General features: G+C 38.8%; 1 protein-coding gene across 2 annotated transcripts in view; it reads right to left on the reverse strand.

Moving 5' to 3' along the window:
• HMGCLL1 (3-hydroxy-3-methylglutaryl-CoA lyase like 1) overlaps window positions 1–17,427 on the reverse strand; it is a 59,697-nt gene that overhangs the window by 11,250 nt on the left and 31,020 nt on the right. For both annotated transcript variants that reach the window (XM_081944031.1, XM_081944032.1), the window contains exons 6-7: window positions 11,003–11,066; window positions 9,027–9,215 (exon numbers count right to left, since the gene is read on the reverse strand). In XM_081944031.1, coding sequence (XP_081800157.1) covers window positions 9,027–9,215; window positions 11,003–11,066 — 253 coding nt within the window. The remainder of the gene's footprint in view (window positions 1–9,026; window positions 9,216–11,002; window positions 11,067–17,427) is intronic.

A 17,427-nucleotide genomic window follows, 5' to 3' on the forward strand; every position in this document is an offset into this window, starting at 1 on the left:
CAGCATCCCGGGAACCACGTGATTGCCGTTTCCAACCTTCCCAGCCAGCTTCTGACAAGCAAAGTCAAGGGGGGAAAGCCGGATCTGCTTAACAACCGCAGGAATCACTTAACAACTGCAGTGCTTCGCTTTAAAAAGGTTGTGAAATCAGGCCTGACTCGCTTAATAACCACCTGACTCACTTAATAACCGCCTTGCTAAGCGTGGGGTCATAAGTTCAGGAATACCTATAGTTGCAACACAATGGTCTGCTTTGCACATCTGCCCAAAGCTAGGTCCCACTCAATTCAGTAAGCAGATAAAAAAGCTGCAGTCTCCATCACTTCATGCTGGTGAAGGAGCTCTACTGTTCTGCAAACAGTATTAACTGAGCTTTGTAAAACAGATCAGTTGTAAAGCTGTGAGGATAGAAGTTCCCTATTACTTCTGCCATTTAGCCCATCAGAAGAGTAACACAAGTGACCAATCCTATTATTTAGGATCGTTTTCCTTTTTGGTGCCATTAATCTATTTACAGCTGGACTCAAGAGACCTGCTATTTATCATGTTAAAATATAAAGCCAAATGTCCCCCCCTCCTCTTTTTTTTTTCAGGAGCGCCACAGATTAACAGGTTAGAATGTTTTCCACATGTCTTGTTTTACTGTCAGGAGAATATTAAAGCCGTTTTCCAGCTTCCGTAGTTCAACCAGATGTCCACCGATCCCATGGCGAGAGCAAAATTGGCAAAGTAGCCTTCTCCTGACCCTGGGATTGTTTTATCAAGGATCACTTTAAAGGTATAAAGGGCCATTTCTTGCTGAGATGTGTAATGTTTTTCAGCCCTTTCCCCTGCAATTACCCCAAAGTGCTGACTTGGTTGAACTACTGATAGGCAGTAGTATTTTTTAGGATGCCTCTCACACTGAGCTGTAATTGCTGTTTGTGTTGGCCCCAGAAAGGTACCAAGTTTTGTTTCCAGTGTACATTTCCGGACTCTGGTTTCAGTAAGATCAGCATCGGATATGGTCCTGGGCACATATTTTATTGTGTAAACGTTTGACGGTAATTTCCTCTGTCAATCTCTACTGGCTAGCCTCTAATTATAAAAGACTTCGGATGGACAATTTCAAAAATATTTTCTAGAGCTCCACCAATTGCTTTCCTTTCACTGACTTTTTTTTCTCCTCAGCCTGCCAAATGCATCTAAACTAGAATTCGGTCTTTGGATTAAGTTTAGATCATTTTTGCGCCTGAGGTGGGATGGCCGTAGTTTGCAGCGACTCCATATTCTTCTGCCCTGAATTAAACCATCCTTCCTTCACCTGACAGCTTCCAGATGTGCTGGGATTACCAGCCACAGTATCCCCAGCCAAAATGGCCATGAGCCATATTGCTGGGAGTTCTGGAAGGGGAGAGTCCCAAAACATCTGGAGAACTCTAGGCTGGGTGTGGGCTGCACTAAATTATTGACACATGAGAGTGAGATGGGCTTTTGTTGTATTCCTTCTTTTAAACGATATTTTTCTTTCGCTTTTGTACCATGTTTTGCAATGCAGTTTACTATCCTTCCATCAGTACACAAATATTGTGTCTGAAACCACAAGTTAAAACCTGGGGATTTTTTTTTCTGTCAAACTATAGCATCTGTTTTCCTGCTTTTGAGTGCATTTCAAAACGCCAATTATTTCAATGGGAAACATAAAATATACTCTTTTTTACCATTTAAAAATACAGATAATTCATAAAAACGTTGTTTCATATTTACTGGACTCCCCAAATAATGTTTTTTAAAAGTTGGATATTTGTTTTTGGTACTGGCATGACACTAAATGAAGGGTTTTAGGTTCATACAATTGGGTTTGATCCAGCCATACCTTCTTCTTGGTTTCAAGTCACACCTTAAATGGGAAAGAGTGAAATAGTAAAGATGTTAAAACCTATCTCTTAAAATATGAAATTAGTTTTTCATTAAAAGAAGTGGATATTGCTGTTCAGTATGATACCAGAGAAGCTCACACTAAAGCAACTGCATAAAGGCAACTTGAATTAGATTGCAAGAAAGTAACATTTCTTTATTACGGCAGTAATGGTTCAATAGAGTAAGCTACTTAAGCCCAGGGAAGATGTGAACCTCTTCCTCTTGAGGTTTGTAAAGGAATGGAAAGGATGAGAAACGCAAACTTTATAACAAGTACAGAATACTGAGACATGCAATACGTGTCTGGGAGATTTCATTCATTCATTTCATTCACTGAACTAAGTCTTCTCCATTTAGTTCAACCTCTTTCTTCAAGGCCATTCAAGGATTTCTTGAAGACTATTCAAGAGCTTACCTTTCCCATCCTCTCCTTCTATATCCTCTATGAATATAAACTCGCCCCCAAATAACATTTCTGTATTATCTCCTCCCAACTGCATCGTTCAGACATTGTCTACTTTCAACAAGAGCAAGTGAGCTAGAATAATGCCACTCCTCCAGCTCCTTTCGATTTCAAGTTTCCCTGGCTATTTTATCCTTGATGCAAACTTAATAAATGATCACCCTGTCTAGTCCCATTGATAAGTTTGTAAGAAGAAGGAGAAGAAGAGGAGGAGGAAGTAGTAGTAGTAGTAGTAGTAGTAGTAGTAGTAGTAGTAGTAGTAGTTTTTCCTGCCTCTCAATTCCTCCCCTCCTTGCTAAGTGGAGAAGTGAGTTCTGGGGGGGGGGAGGTTGCCTTGAAGGCGAGTAGAACTCTCTATGGCAGTGTTTCTCAAGGTTAGGAGCTTTAAGAAGTGTGGACCAGCTCCCAGAATTTGGGGCTGCGGAATTTTGGGAGTTGACTTTCACACTTCTTAAAAATCTCAAGCTTGAGAAACACTGCTCTATGGTATTGGCAACACTGCTGATCATTTACCACCAAACAGAGAGTGCTACTTGCCTTTAAGCACTTACAAGCAGAATTTGGTGCCAATTCTTCTCTTTAACTAAATTCCCTGGTTTACCCAAGGAATTTAGAGAAAAAGTAGCATACCTAATCCCATTCTCATTATGCATGGCTAAACGCTCTGATCAGAGGAACTTGAACAACGTTCTTGGAATAGGAAGTAGACAGGAAATAGACTCTCTGTAGCCAGGCTTGCTCTGTTATAACTTTTGCTGATAGAGTCTAACCATGCCTTGCTAAATATAATAAATAAGGAAAACACTTGAAAATGAAGAGAGAGAGAAAGCCTCCCTTGCATCTATTTCATTTAGGGATTCCCATGACATTGAGCACTGATCCTTGGTCAATCCCTTGTTGTTGTTTTTCTCGTCTAGAAACGATGAAGCTTATTATCACACATATAGTGTGCTTCCACCATGAAGGCATTCCACCTCTATTTAAAATTGGAACATTACTAATATATTTTACAAAGTCAACGAGACATACTTATTAGGGGAAATGCTAGAGCAGTATCACTAGAGCAGGGGTGTCCAAACTTGAGAACTTTAAGACTTGTGGACTTCAATTCCCAGAATTCCCCAGCCAGCATGGCTGGCTGGGGAATTCTGGAAGTTGAAGTCCACAAGTCTTAAAGTTCTCAAGTTTGGACACCCCTGCACTAGAGACATCATTACATCTGAACGAAGAAGCTGGATTGCAAACCACACATGCAGAGATGCAGACGCAAACGTAAGGGAGGAAGAATCTTAGAAGACATTTCATAATTGAGTCTTGGTTTAACAAACCATTAATTCAGTAGAAACCCACTTGGCCAATAGAGTGCTGAGAGCTACCAATGAATGTTACTACATAATTCCAAGTTTCTTTACTATTTATGAAGTACAAAAATGATTTTTCAAAACCAGACCCCCAAGATGGGAAAAATCAAACAACAATTCCTTCTGCTAATGGAAAGCAGGCAATGATAGATGGATTTTGGCTGACTACAAGGAGCTGAAAAATTCAGAGTTACATATGTAATTAGAGAAGCTGAAATGGACATGAGTGCCAGTAGAAAGCAATTTACCAAAGCCCAAAGGAAACACTGAGTATAAGAGCTGTATAAAATGGTGAGCGCAAAGTCACCTCTAGTATCATCCTTTTTTCTTCAATGAAGACGACGCTTCTGGAGTTCCCCTTCTAAATGGTACATAGTTCTTATACCTAGTTGACATGGCAACTCCCCAGTGTGTTTGACAGATGCTTGAGAAATGTTTCATTCTAAAACACGAAAACGGTAGGGAAAAATTACTGAGGTTTTGAACCAGCGCCAGCTCTCTTCTTATTCTCAAAGCGAGCACTCGAAATAAGGTTGTACACGCAGAATGATCCGTAACTGCTGCCAAGTTTCTGCAGTTGCAAAGTATTGTGCTAAACTTAAGCTTCTTGTCAACACTTGGTTTAACTCCCTACATCCATTCCAAACCCCACCTCCTCTTTTGAGCTCCAGATTTATTGTCAAATGCCAAGGCCCACAAAACCTACTCAGCCATTCTACTCTGGTTGTCAGTCCAATCCACACCAAACTTATGACCCTCCGGATACTGCTCAACTACAACTCCCAGCACTTCTTGCTGTTGTCCATGGGTCTTGTGTTCAGCAGCCTCTGGAGGTATTGCGGTTGTCCACTATTGGCTTAAGGAAGTGGTTTAAAAACAATTTAAATAAGCTACATAAACTAATCTTTGCCTACTGATTCATTAATCATACCACACCAATCTTCAGATTGTCAGGGTTCCTTGATGCATCATAAATTTCAGAGGCAGGAGGGAGAGGGGGAGGGGGAGGGGGAGGGGGAGGGGGGAGAGAGAGAGAGAGAGAGAGAGAGAGAGAGAGAGAGAGAGAGAGAGAAAGAGAGAGAGAGAGAGAAGCTCTCTTGCAGATATTTCATTACCAAACTAGGTAGCATCATCAGTGCTACCAGTGATTACATTGCCTACTTTAGAATAATGAAATGTCTGCAAGAAAACAATCAAAACACCAAGGACCCCTCGCTATTATGTGCCTATTTATACAAAGAATGCTGTAAGAACTTAATCAGTCATAAAGCACAGACTTGCCATAAGAGTTCTTTATGCCTGCTTTTCACATATCAATTAGGCTAAGGCTTCAGGCCAGCATTCAAGTTTCACAGGTATTCCTTTTTCTCAGAAGCATCATGTATGTGAATATAATTTTATAGCAAAAAAAACCCATGACACTTCATGCAAATTGCCTCACTGATGTCTATTCAGAGAAAATAGAACAAATACCAGATAGGATTAAAGTTTTATATGAGGCAAGAATTAACAGGAAAACCAGACTGTACAATCACAAACCCCTTAAATATTGTTTACAGGACTTTTAAAGCAGGAGTATGTTAACTGTTCAGATATGGACTTCATAAATGAATGATATCTGAAATGTTATAAGTTCCCATGCCTGAACACTGAAGTCTTATGAGATATAATAATTCAAAAACATTTTAACTCTTTTAATCCTTTAATTGCAGAATTACAGTATATATAACAAGTTGCATTTGTTTTGGTCCTATAAATACTACATCACTGACCCTTGCCTGAAAATGCATTCACCTATTATTATTAGATATTTTAAACCCTTTTTAAAGTGCAATGTTTTCACATTTTCTTTTCCCTCATAGTGAGTGCCAATAAGAAAACATAAATTAGAATCAGTAAGAGAAGCTCACAATTTATTTCTTCTTACAGAATCAAGCTAAGAACATTAACAGGGTCTTTTTCAGAAACATTACTTTGAATGAATTCAATTTGCTGGACTCAAGAACCCATATGTATTCATAAAATGAGCCCTGTTACACATACTGCTTTTCAGGGGCCAAAATTTTATTTGCTTCCTGAAGTATATATTGCCCTTGTTAATAACGGATATCCAAAAATATCTGATCTGTATTGTTTATCCCACTATTTTTTTTTCCCAGTTTAATAGTGGAAAACTGGAAATCTCATCTTGAGTTCCCGTAGTTCTATAAGAAACATGTTAAAAAATCAGAATCAGCAAATCAAAACTTTGACTACCTTTCTGGTATGATTTCCAAACAGGAAGCTGTTTTCCATTTTCCATTTGCATTTCTTTCCAATATTGTACAACATTTCTGCTTGTGCTACCATTAAAACTTTTAAAAGGAAGCAGACAGCACCAAAAAGAAAGAAAAGAAAAGAAACAGCTCCACCGATATTTTCCCTTTTCCTGATTTTTTTCTATTACATTTTTTCACAAGTTGCAAAATTTGGAAGTTACTTTTTGTCACTGGTCAAAGCCAAGATAGCATATCGATTACACCGACATTCAGTAAGTGTCACTGTGTTGGCCTTGAAAAAGACCCTGAAGCTATGTTCCTCAGCTTTACCAAAGGTGAAACCATGCATAACTTACTATCTAAAAATGTTATTTCATGTACTTTTGATCCCACCAATGTTCTACAGTACTTTTTCCTTTTCCTTACCATAGGAGAATCATTCTCTCATCACTTAGGCCACAATATAGAAGGCAAGCAAGCACGGCCACTTTAAAGAGCAATCCCTTTTTGGGAGAGATCCCTTATTCAGTGGTTTGGATATTACTAAGTCAGCCAAGAGTTTCTGGATTTTGAACAGCCATATTTTTGTTACAGCTGCTGGAAGAAGATACCCAGAACATTTTCCATAGAGGCAACAGAGGGAGAGGATGAAAAAGGACACATATCAGAGGTGGGTTGCTCCCGGTTCAGCCCAGTTCGGCCGAACCGGTAGTGATAAACTGGCCTGCATCGCAGAACTGGCAGAGACCCAGGCTGTCCACACCCCCAAACTGGTTCCCCGGTCTCCGTTGGCATTGCTGGCATCTTGCTTATTAGCTTCTAATGGTCTTCGCACATGCGCACAACCATTTGTGTATGTGTATACTGTGTATATATGTACGATGACAATAAAGTTTATATATTTACAGCAAACTGCACATGCACAAGCAATGTGTGGCCAGTGCACGCACGTGCGAAGCGAGCAATGCGTGGCCGGCACACGTGTGAACCGCTACTGATTCGCGTAGGAACCAACCCCAACACACTTCGTTCCAAGATGCGATGGGCATGATACACGGAGTATGTAATACCACAAATCCCCACCCTTAATATGCCTTTTGATTAAAAATTTCAAGAGAACTCAGAAATTTTCCTGTATTTTTTTTTAAATTGCTTTGCAAATCTAATGTTTTAATGAACTCATCCATGTATGTGTGCCCAAGACCTAAAATCAAATCATATCTACCTGCTGCTTGAAAAAAGATTGCCAATTCCAGAAATCAGGCCCAACAATGCAAATGAGGCAACCGAGTGCTTCTATTAGAACAGAAAAAGTAATGGAGACGCAGTTACTCTACTTTGCTGTAGGCACAACATTCATAGGAAAAAAAATTGGAAGGTTCAACAGAAAACTGCTCAATTTTCATAGGAAACAGTATCTATTTTTTGTAGCTAAGTTAATCAGAAATTTCATCTATAAACTTCTGAGCGTCTTCCTAATTTGTTTCTTCTGATAAATTAAGCAGATGCATTGTCTTCAGAGATCTGAGAGTAAGTTAGAAGTCAGTCAGCTGTTGATGATTGAAGATGGTGATGAGGATTAAAAAGAGCTTTAGGAAACACACGAGGGGAAAAGTCACTTAGTCTTTTCCTGTGCTGTATTTTGTTGTTGCTATTATTATTCCTGTTACAAAAAAGAAAAAAGCCCTCCTTTGATTTTTTTTTTCAGAATGGTTTCTTTAATGTCCTTTATCTTATTTTTGTTCTGTTTAAACTCTGGGCACTTCTAACTGATTTATATTCATAACCTTAATACATATACATAGACATAAAACTATACATAAGTGATAAATATTCTTTAAATGCTGTTTCCTTTTGGAGATCTGGGTTCCAGTTTTACGTTCTCCTGTGGATTTGGATGTTGTAAATAGAATCAGCAGCCCTGGCTTCCACCATCCCTGATTTTTACCTCACTGTCAGACTTACTTGCTTCATATTCATACTCATATTCATGTTCATATTCATAAATATATGAATATATCTCTATCTATCTATCACCTACCTACCTATCTTTGTGTGTATATACGTGTGTGTGTGTGTGTGTGTGTGTGTGTGTGTGTACTAATCCAAAGAAAGGGGAAAAAAGAGAAAAGAAAAAGAAAGAAAAGGACAATAGCACAAAAAGAAAAGATAGAAAGAAAAAGAAAACTTCCAATTTCCTTTGCAGCAAAGACAAGTATAATTACAAAATTATCTCTTACTCTATGATTACAAAAAAGCTCTATTTTTTCCATTGCCTAATCTTTTCTAATCATCAAAACCACAAATCAAAAGTCAATTTTCTGTTTCAAGCAGAAAGTCTACAAGAGGATTCCAGTCAGCAATAAATACAGATGTTGTCTCTAATCAAATAAGTCAATTTAGCCATCTCTACAAGTCCCATCATCTTTACCAACCATATCTCCATTACAGATAGTATCAAACATTTCCACTTTGGGGCATATAATAATCTTGCTGCAATTATCCTATATAAAACCAAAGTTCCATAACTTTTCCTCAAAGACTATTTAAAATGCTTACCTCAATTTTACTCCTTCCCGCAGTAATGGGGTCTGCAGGATACCTGACTCTGTAGAGCACATAAATTTTGTCTGCTGGTAATGAAGTGTATATTCAGATTTCTAAACTACTATGTCACAAGTGAAATTAGAAGGGTGCATGATAATCTTGCCTCTTCAGCCCCCATCTCAGAGGTGGTATTCTGCCAGTTTGCCCCAGTTCTGGCGAACCGATAATGGTGGCGGCAGGAGGCTCCGCCCACCCTTCCAGATGTCATCACGGATGCTCTGAGCCCCCTGTGCGCACTCCCCGTTCTGAACCAATAGCGAAGATGAGAGCATTTCATGCCTGCCCCATCCCATGCCCTTGGAATAGCATTAAATCAATCTCCGAACTAAGCAGCTCAGCACATAACTTGCATTTGTTTTCCCCCTTCTTTTCTCCAACCTACATAAGCATGTGAACGAAGGAGGGTTGTGAAGATGAACTCAAGAGGCTGGAAGTTACCTGCATAGCTGTAAGAATATTGGCTAAGGCCTGGCCGTAGGTGTCATGGCAATGCACTGCCACAGCGGACAATGGAACTTCCATCATAACAGATTCCAGCGATCTCTTCATACTGCCGGGGGTCCCCACTCCAATGGTATCTCCCAAAGAGACCTCGTAGCATCCCATGCTATATAGCCTTTTTGAGACCTGGTTAGGGAGAAACATAGTTCTTTCAATTATAAGTGAGAGGTAACAAGGGAAATATCAATGTTCTACTTTAATGTTACAAATTCACATGTGCCAAAGAAGACTTTCTGAGGTATTAGGAACCCATTCATTTTTCTCTTCAACTGGTTCATTTCTATCTCCTTTCCAAGATTTATGCAGCATCTAAATCTTAGAATTTTGGGTCTGGAAGGCATTGGGTCTGGAAAACAGATCTAGATTTGATTGCCAAATCAAATCCTTGCACTTACATATGCATGTCACATTGCCACTTTGTAGGCCTTTTAAATCGAGATTTGACTAAACGATAGGACATTCTGCTAGGTTTTAGTCTGCCTAAACCAATTAAGACCAAAAAAAGGCTCATATGATATTATAGTATATTGTCTGTTTAACAAATGAAAACCAAAGTAGACCCTGTTCCATATTCAGGTAGTCCTCAAATTACAATCACAATTGAGCCTGGAATTTTGGTTGTCATTGTAGTCATAAGTTGAATCACCACCAGACCAAGCTAATTTTTATGACAGTAGTTAAGTAAGTCGTTAAGTTGGTCGTTAAGCAAAATCCAAAGTCAGGTTACCCAAAGGATAGTCTTTGTTGGAAAGTGACTAAAAAACCCAACCATTGCAAAACATAATCGCATGATCATGGGACACTGCACTTGGTCATAAATGCAAACCAGCTGCCGTGCCCAAATTGTGATCTCATGGCCACACAGGTGGTCCAGCAGCCTAACTTTGAGGACAGGATTGTAGGTAACTTCTACTGAGTCCATCATAACTTCAAAATGGTTGTGAGTCAAGGATTATTAATATTTAGCTGAGTTGTATTTTCAGTCCTGTTTCTGCTTTTAAAAAAGGATCCAGAGATTACATTCCTTCTCTCTTTTTGAAAGGAGGGAAATAAACTCATATTAAAAAATGTAGAGCATGAGGGACTACTTTTCTTTGTTTGGGATGGCAGGTCAAAGGTTGTTGTCCCAAAAACAGAATAGTGATGAATCAATGGCTAGCGCTCTGCTTTTCCGCCATTCCTATTCCAGAGATAAACATGTACACACTCATTCTTTTTCACAGGGGTGGTTCTTAGATTTAAAAACATATTTTCGTTGCTTCTGCAGTCCATCTACTCCTCAGATACAGAAAAGGCAGATTGTATAAATTCTATCAGCTTTAATGCTAAATCTTGGCTTGAGCGAAGTGTTCATGACATGTTCAGGAAGGCGCCTTTATTGCATCGAACGAAGAAAATCCCCACCATATGTTTCACTTTTTGGCTTAGTGACTTACAGTGGGAGCCGATGCTTCTATTGTTATCGGAACCGACAGTTATTCTGGCTTCTGAAAATATACACACACAGTATATTTGATGGAAGCTAATAGCTATGGCTCATGCTTCAGTATTTGGATTGGAGATGGAGGCTACTTATTGTCTAATACAGCTAATAGACAAGATGTAGTCAAATTATATAGCTGAAATGTAAATGTTTTTTTTTTAAACCTTCAGTAAGAAGAACTGACTGACACCGACTTAAAGATTGGAAGTGCCTCTCTCAGGGTACTTGGCAGTTCCGTTTCAGAGTGCATTATATATAAATAAATATATGTCAGGCGTATTCCTGAATTCTCAGTTTTAATTATCACAAGGGAATGAATTATGCATGCAGCTACGGTATCCCTACAAATTTGGAAGAATAAGGAGTTGCAGAGGGATATTTAATACACACATATTCTAGTTTGGTTTTAATTTAGAAGAAATAATCTTACTTCAGCAACTTTAGCTGGAGGGATAGTTCCTTCATAAGGGCAACCCAATGCACAAGAGACATACCTAAACAAGAAAAAGAGGTACACTGTTTATATGTATAATTCTCACAAGCTACTACAATGTTTTAAATCTGGTACATACAATTAGGAAGAAAATGTAAGGGTGGACAAATTTAGTCTGCAAAGTCAGACTAAAATACCAACAAAACCGAATGCAACCAATCAGCCACCTAGTCACAAGTAACATGCCATATGCCTAAATGCAAACTACTGGAGAAGAATAAATCCAATGTTCTTATCACATTTATTTTAACTACTGTAAATGGATTTATATTTACAATTTGATTTCTACTGTCTAGTTCAAACCAGCATATTATTTGTACTGAGATCACAAAATAAAATACCGTTGACTTCAACCCATTCCTAAGAGGTCTGTAAGGGTCGTGAATAAGAACATCAATGTGCCTACCATCCCTGTCCTATTGTCCCCACTTATTCATATCCATTTCCTGTATTCATAATCATGTTTATACTTATATCTGTTACCTTATCCATGCTTGCCAAAATAAATACAATAAAATATTGCCATGTTGGAAATGATGATTCTCTGCACGATTCAAGAAGTGATATGCCAATGCAAAGCACCTCCCCTTCAAAGGATGAAAGGCTCATGCAGTAGACCTCAGTCAGGATCTTGCTAAAGCAGCCACCCAACTCAGAATACTTACATATTATATAAATGGGAATCACATGTAGCCGATGACTCCAGGCCTGCCATAATCTGCCAATCCTTAAACAGAATCCTGACAATAACCTATTCTGGTGCAAAATTCATTGTTACAGAAGTAAAGAACTCTGAATTTATTTTGAATTCCAGAATTGTCTTTCAGACAAAAAATGGTCCTTTCTAACCTTTCCCCCAGTATATACTGGTAGGGAGGACGACTAAGAAAACATTGCTGATCCATCTGAAAGTCCTAGGTGACCTTCTGTCCATCCTTATTGTAGCAAATAAAACATATATTTCAACCTGCTTCTAGGAGCTTACATCAGCTAACCAGCAGCTATCTTTTCTGTCTCCCTAGCCAGAGGCTCACTGCCCATTTCTCTGCTTTCAGGCCGATAGTTAAAATTTTAAAAGCCACCTCAATCTTTCCCGCTGCCATCAAAATACTAGCTATACTCATCAAAGGCATGTCTGACACCTGCCTTTCCTCCACACTTGTTGCAGCTACATACACAGTATAGTCTCCAACTCTACTTGCCCATTCTCCATTCACATTCTTGTCCATCAGGTAGCTTGCAGTCCCAACCCAAATGTATATAAATCAATTTTAAGCTTTTGTGGGCAAGTACATAGCACTCTTCTGTATTTTCAAAAATTATGTTGGGTGCCTCAGTGGGAAGAGTGATAAAAAAAATCTCTGCTTTTTTTTTCATCTTAAAAAAAGGAACAGAAAACCATGGATGGAATACTAGCAACTCCGCCTGGAAAACTCCTGGGAATTGAAATTATAAGTTCTTATGGACGTTGGTCTTTAGAAGGAACATTTACAAAATATACCAGGGTAATTTATCAGCTCCCATTAAATAAAAATAAATCCACACAGAAACAGTCCCATACAGAAGTCTGGCTCTCGCATGAATATGATGGTTACAAAGACAGAGACAGAGAGAGAGAGACAGAGACAGAAAGTCAGAGAACGAGAGAGAGAGAGAGACAGGCAGGCAGAGATATTTGAATAGCACAGACAAATGCAGGGAGATCCCCGAGAATCTAGTCTGAGACACAGATGCTGCTGCTTCCTGTTTATTATTATACTGTATATTTGAATATAATTTACGCTGTTCATTGTAGAAGCATTTATTTTCATTGGGAGTTCATGTCTGAATAACAGATATGCATCCTAAAAGTAAATTCTTAACATGGCAGTTGATATTTCCTTAGTGAATGTTATGTTATAAAACCACCAAATAATTGCTGCCAGAACACTAGGAAATAAAGGGAGGTTGTAATAATAATCTTAAAATGTCTTCTAATTAAAGAAAAGCTTTAAAAAAGAATAGGATTTTGGATAGTTTCAACTGTCTTCCAAAATTGTTCGCCGCAAGGTACTGTACTAGATGATGGAATGCACACTGTATTTTGAGTGTAATTTATTCAACAAATTTCCATAATAATAGGAACGTTTACATCAAAACTTAAATAAAACTATTGCTGCCTTTCCTCAATCCCACTCCCAATATTTAAAAAAAATATACAAAAATAATTGTAGATCTATTTTCTGATTTCAAACTCCAACAAACATAGACACTCTATTATGGCCATTTATAGCAACACATTACTTAACATAAAAAATGCCACTGCTGGTGAAAGAACATAAATAATTTTCATTTCCTTTAAGCAGATATGACACTTTATATTTTCATTACATTGGATGCTTTTCCTGCCATACTGAACTTTATGAATGAAGCAAAACATTTAATTTTGCTACATGGAAGTAAACTCAATCACTTGTGCCATCCACAAATGGACTGCTGTTTTACTTATAAATAGAGACACATTTGTGGTATCACAATTTACTTACTTGGGATTTTATTTGCTTTTTTTTTTTTAAGTTAAAAGATCGTTTCAGTTTGCAGATTGATGCTAAAGGTGAGTTCCAGATCTGTGATGAACTCAAAATGAAAAGATGGAAAACCTCACTATATAAAATTCATAGTCTCTCAAAGTATTATAGTATCTCATAAAATCAGAGTGAACCTAGGGTACGCGTGCCCGAAGTGACACGTGGAGCCATGCCGCCTGGCAAGCACCGCATCACCCGTTCCTTTTCTGGATTTCTGGCACACATGCGCACGCGATGATCTCCTGACTTTTGTGCATGCGGCAGTGCCGGAAACTGGAAGAACTGGTCTTCCATTTTCTGGCGTGAGCATGCGCGCTGGTCAGCTGATCGTTGTGCATGCATACATTCCAGTAACCAGAAGTCTAGCTGGCCGGTGTGCATGCGCTCGCTGGAAAACAGAAGTGCATTTTCTGGCACACAGATGCCCTCGGGTTGCATCCCAGATGAGCACACACGCTAAGCACGTGCACACAATACAATAGCAGAGTTGGAAAGAACCTTGGAGGGCTTCTAGTCCAACCCCCTGCCTAGGCAGGAAACCCTATACTGTTTCAGACAAATGGCTATCCAACATCTTCTTAAAGACTTCCAGTGTTGGGTCATTCACAACTTCTGGAGGCAAGCTGTTCCACTGATTAATTGTTCTAACTGTCAAGAAGCTTCTCCTCAATTGCTTCTCTCCTTGATTAGTTTCCACCCATTGCTTCTTGTTCTACCCTCAGGTGCCTTGGAAAATAGTTTGACTCCCTCTTCTTTGTAGCAACCCCTGCGCTCCCTTTTTGGCACTCGGCTGCCTGCAATTTGGCAGATCAAATCTCACCAGGGTCAAGGTTGACTCAGCCTTCCATCCTTCCGAGGTCGGTAAAATGAGGACCCAGATTATTGGGGGCATCTTTTTGGTGTCGAAAAGATTCACCATCACTGAACTAGAGCCTGGAGTCATCTACTGAACAGAGAGGTTGAAGACTGAGAGAAAAGAGTTGTGACACTCTGTTAATTTTTGCTACACTACTACTAAATGATGTAGTGTTGGCTGCTACCTTGGGTATCTTAAAAGAGTGTTCAAACTAATTTATGACATATCAAGTTACTAATGTTTTTTCATGAAGATAAATAACATTTTAACAAACATTTTCAGTGAAAAGAACAGGAAGATTCTATTCTGTTCACAATCTGCTTGTGCATTTTCCATTGGTATCTGTTTAGCTTCCAAAGAAAAATATTGAATAGGACCTGGGTCTGATCAAACACTGTTCATATTCAAGGATCTATGGGGCTACTTTAATAGTCTTGTAAAGCAAGATCCAAAATAATAAACATTGTGCTCTACAATCCTTACTCCATTTTCATCTCACCATACTTTGAGTGACTCAGATCGTACATAGAGACAACACGATTTGCCAAGACCACCCAGTCAGTGTCTTGGCTAGCAGGCAATTAAAGTTGTCTAAATGTGACATGTTATTCACCTGTTGTACTGCCCCTAGTTTAGTTACAATATATTTACTGAAATATTTCCTTCCTGGATTGCATTCACATTTCCTATCAGAAGACTATCTGCGATTATATGCACTTTTATATAGGGAAGGCACCGAGGTAGCTTTGAATTCTTTTAAAAGATAATAACTTTCTGTGCAGTTTGTACTACCAGATCACCAGGAAGACCTTTGAGCATACAAAATATACTAAAAATATTTTGATGGCTGGATTTCTAGCACATTTCTTTCAACTGCGGCCTTACAGGATATGTTCTAAAGTGGTAGGAAAAGTGCTGCCGGATTGGGTGTAGCATTCATGAATTAGTCTGATAACATGTCTTCCTTTATCTCTGTAACATAAATATCTGTAAGATCCATTCACTAGGCCAGCTTCTTTGAGTATAGACACTATTATTCAGGAATTTCATTCACTCTTGTCATCCCTGATAGGCAACTTCCTTTATGATACAATTCAAAATTTACTAAGTAAGAGAACTCTCTGTTTGCAGCAGTTGGGAAAATCATGATCTCTACTTCTAATCAGTTCTTCTGGAACTGAAAATTGTAGTAAAGGGTCACCTATATTTAAAAAATTGTAATAAAGGGTCACCTATATTTAAACTTTGATTAATAATTGGATGCGCTGTTGCCTTTCGTTGGTGATATTGCCACAGGTTTTGAGAGGGGAGAAAATATGTCCTCTATATTTTCCCCTCCAAGGTTGCCTCTAGACATGTTTATGCATGGAGGAAGGGGTGAAATGCTACCGGTTTGGATCAGTTCACCCGAACCGGTAGTAAAAAAAAATGCTACCGGTTCACCCGAACTGGTATTTCCGTCGATCAGCTGTGATGCACGATTTATATTAGCTAGAAAGCAGGATTTCCTTTGCAGGCGCACTCAGTAGCAGGCTTCGCCCACCCACCCAGATGTCATCACATCCATTTTTGATGCATTGCGCATGCACGGAGGTGGCGCGTGCATGCTCACATTGTTACCAAGCCTGTAGCAAAGGTAAGTTGATCTCATCCATGGATGAAGGACACTTTCATGAGATAGTTTTCAAAGCTTTCATGTTGAGCCTTCACAACATAGTGTTAACTTTGCAAATCCAGATGGATTTTGTTTCTGAACAAAATATTTTCACAAAGCCTCTCTATCCAGGGCTTAGCTTCACCATATCTTGCAGCAGCAATTTAAAGCCTTAATAATTACAGGTTGTCCACAAGAACCACTTCTTTTCCTCATTTAGAAACTTCAGCTAATTAATTTCATACACTAGACAATATATGTAAATAGGGAGATTGGATGTATGAGTAATTAATAAAGATATTTACTTATTTTTTAATAAGCATATGACATCTTTCAATAAACAGTTCAAGCCTTCCATATGTCAGTTGATAAACAGGAACATATATCAATGCTGGATGACCTTGGACCAGAGCCGGTCCAGCTGTAGCAATGGAACTTACGAAATCTCTCTAAAGCTTTCAAGGAGATTTTCCCCCCATTACATTTACCCGCTGATGTTGATCTATCCTTGCAATATAAATTTGCCAGGAAAAACAGGATATAAAGCTTGAAACTCTTAACATGATTTCTGAAAGATCCAAACTTGCCAGAATGCCTAAAAGGTAAACCAAAGTTGATGGTATCAAAAGCCATTAAGTAGCCTAGAAATACCATCGGGTCCTCACACCACATCTAGTTTCCATATTCCAACCTAGGTCTCCCATCAACATGTCAAAATAGTCTCAGGATTATATCCCAACCAAAAGCCCAGGAGGAATTTAAACAGAAGACAGTGGCATCCAAATCTACTGGAACCGCATCTTTTTTGAGCCTTTACACTCTTTTGCTCTTTTTGAAGTCCTACCCAAGAATGTTTGAGACTGCCTTGTAGTTAAAAGGATCTTTCAGGTCAAGAGATCTTTCCAATAAGGACCTCATGACTACTAGCAGCAACATAATTCACTCTGATGAATGCATTAATCACCCCCATAATCATGGAGTCTGCCCCACCCAAGCCAAACTAATCATTTAGTAAGGACAAGGTATTGGGCAAGACAGCGATGGTCCTCTTCTCCACATATATTATGTGCTAAAACTCCATGTGAACAGGACTAGCAGTAACCTCTCTGTCCTGCTGTAACTTTGGAATCTAAATCAAGACAAATAGCGTCAGTTTTTGCTGCAAATAATGATTAAAATTGTTTACATTGTTCAAGCCTGCCCCTGCTGTGATGTCTAGACAGAGAAAATGCTATGTAGAACAGAAAAGTCCCAAAGGTATTTTATCCAAAAGGTAACTGGACTT

The sequence above is a fragment of the Natrix helvetica genome, assembly GCF_964273705.1.
Source record: "Natrix helvetica genome assembly, chromosome: 2".
Classification (NCBI taxonomy): domain Eukaryota; kingdom Metazoa; phylum Chordata; class Lepidosauria; order Squamata; family Natricidae; genus Natrix; species Natrix helvetica.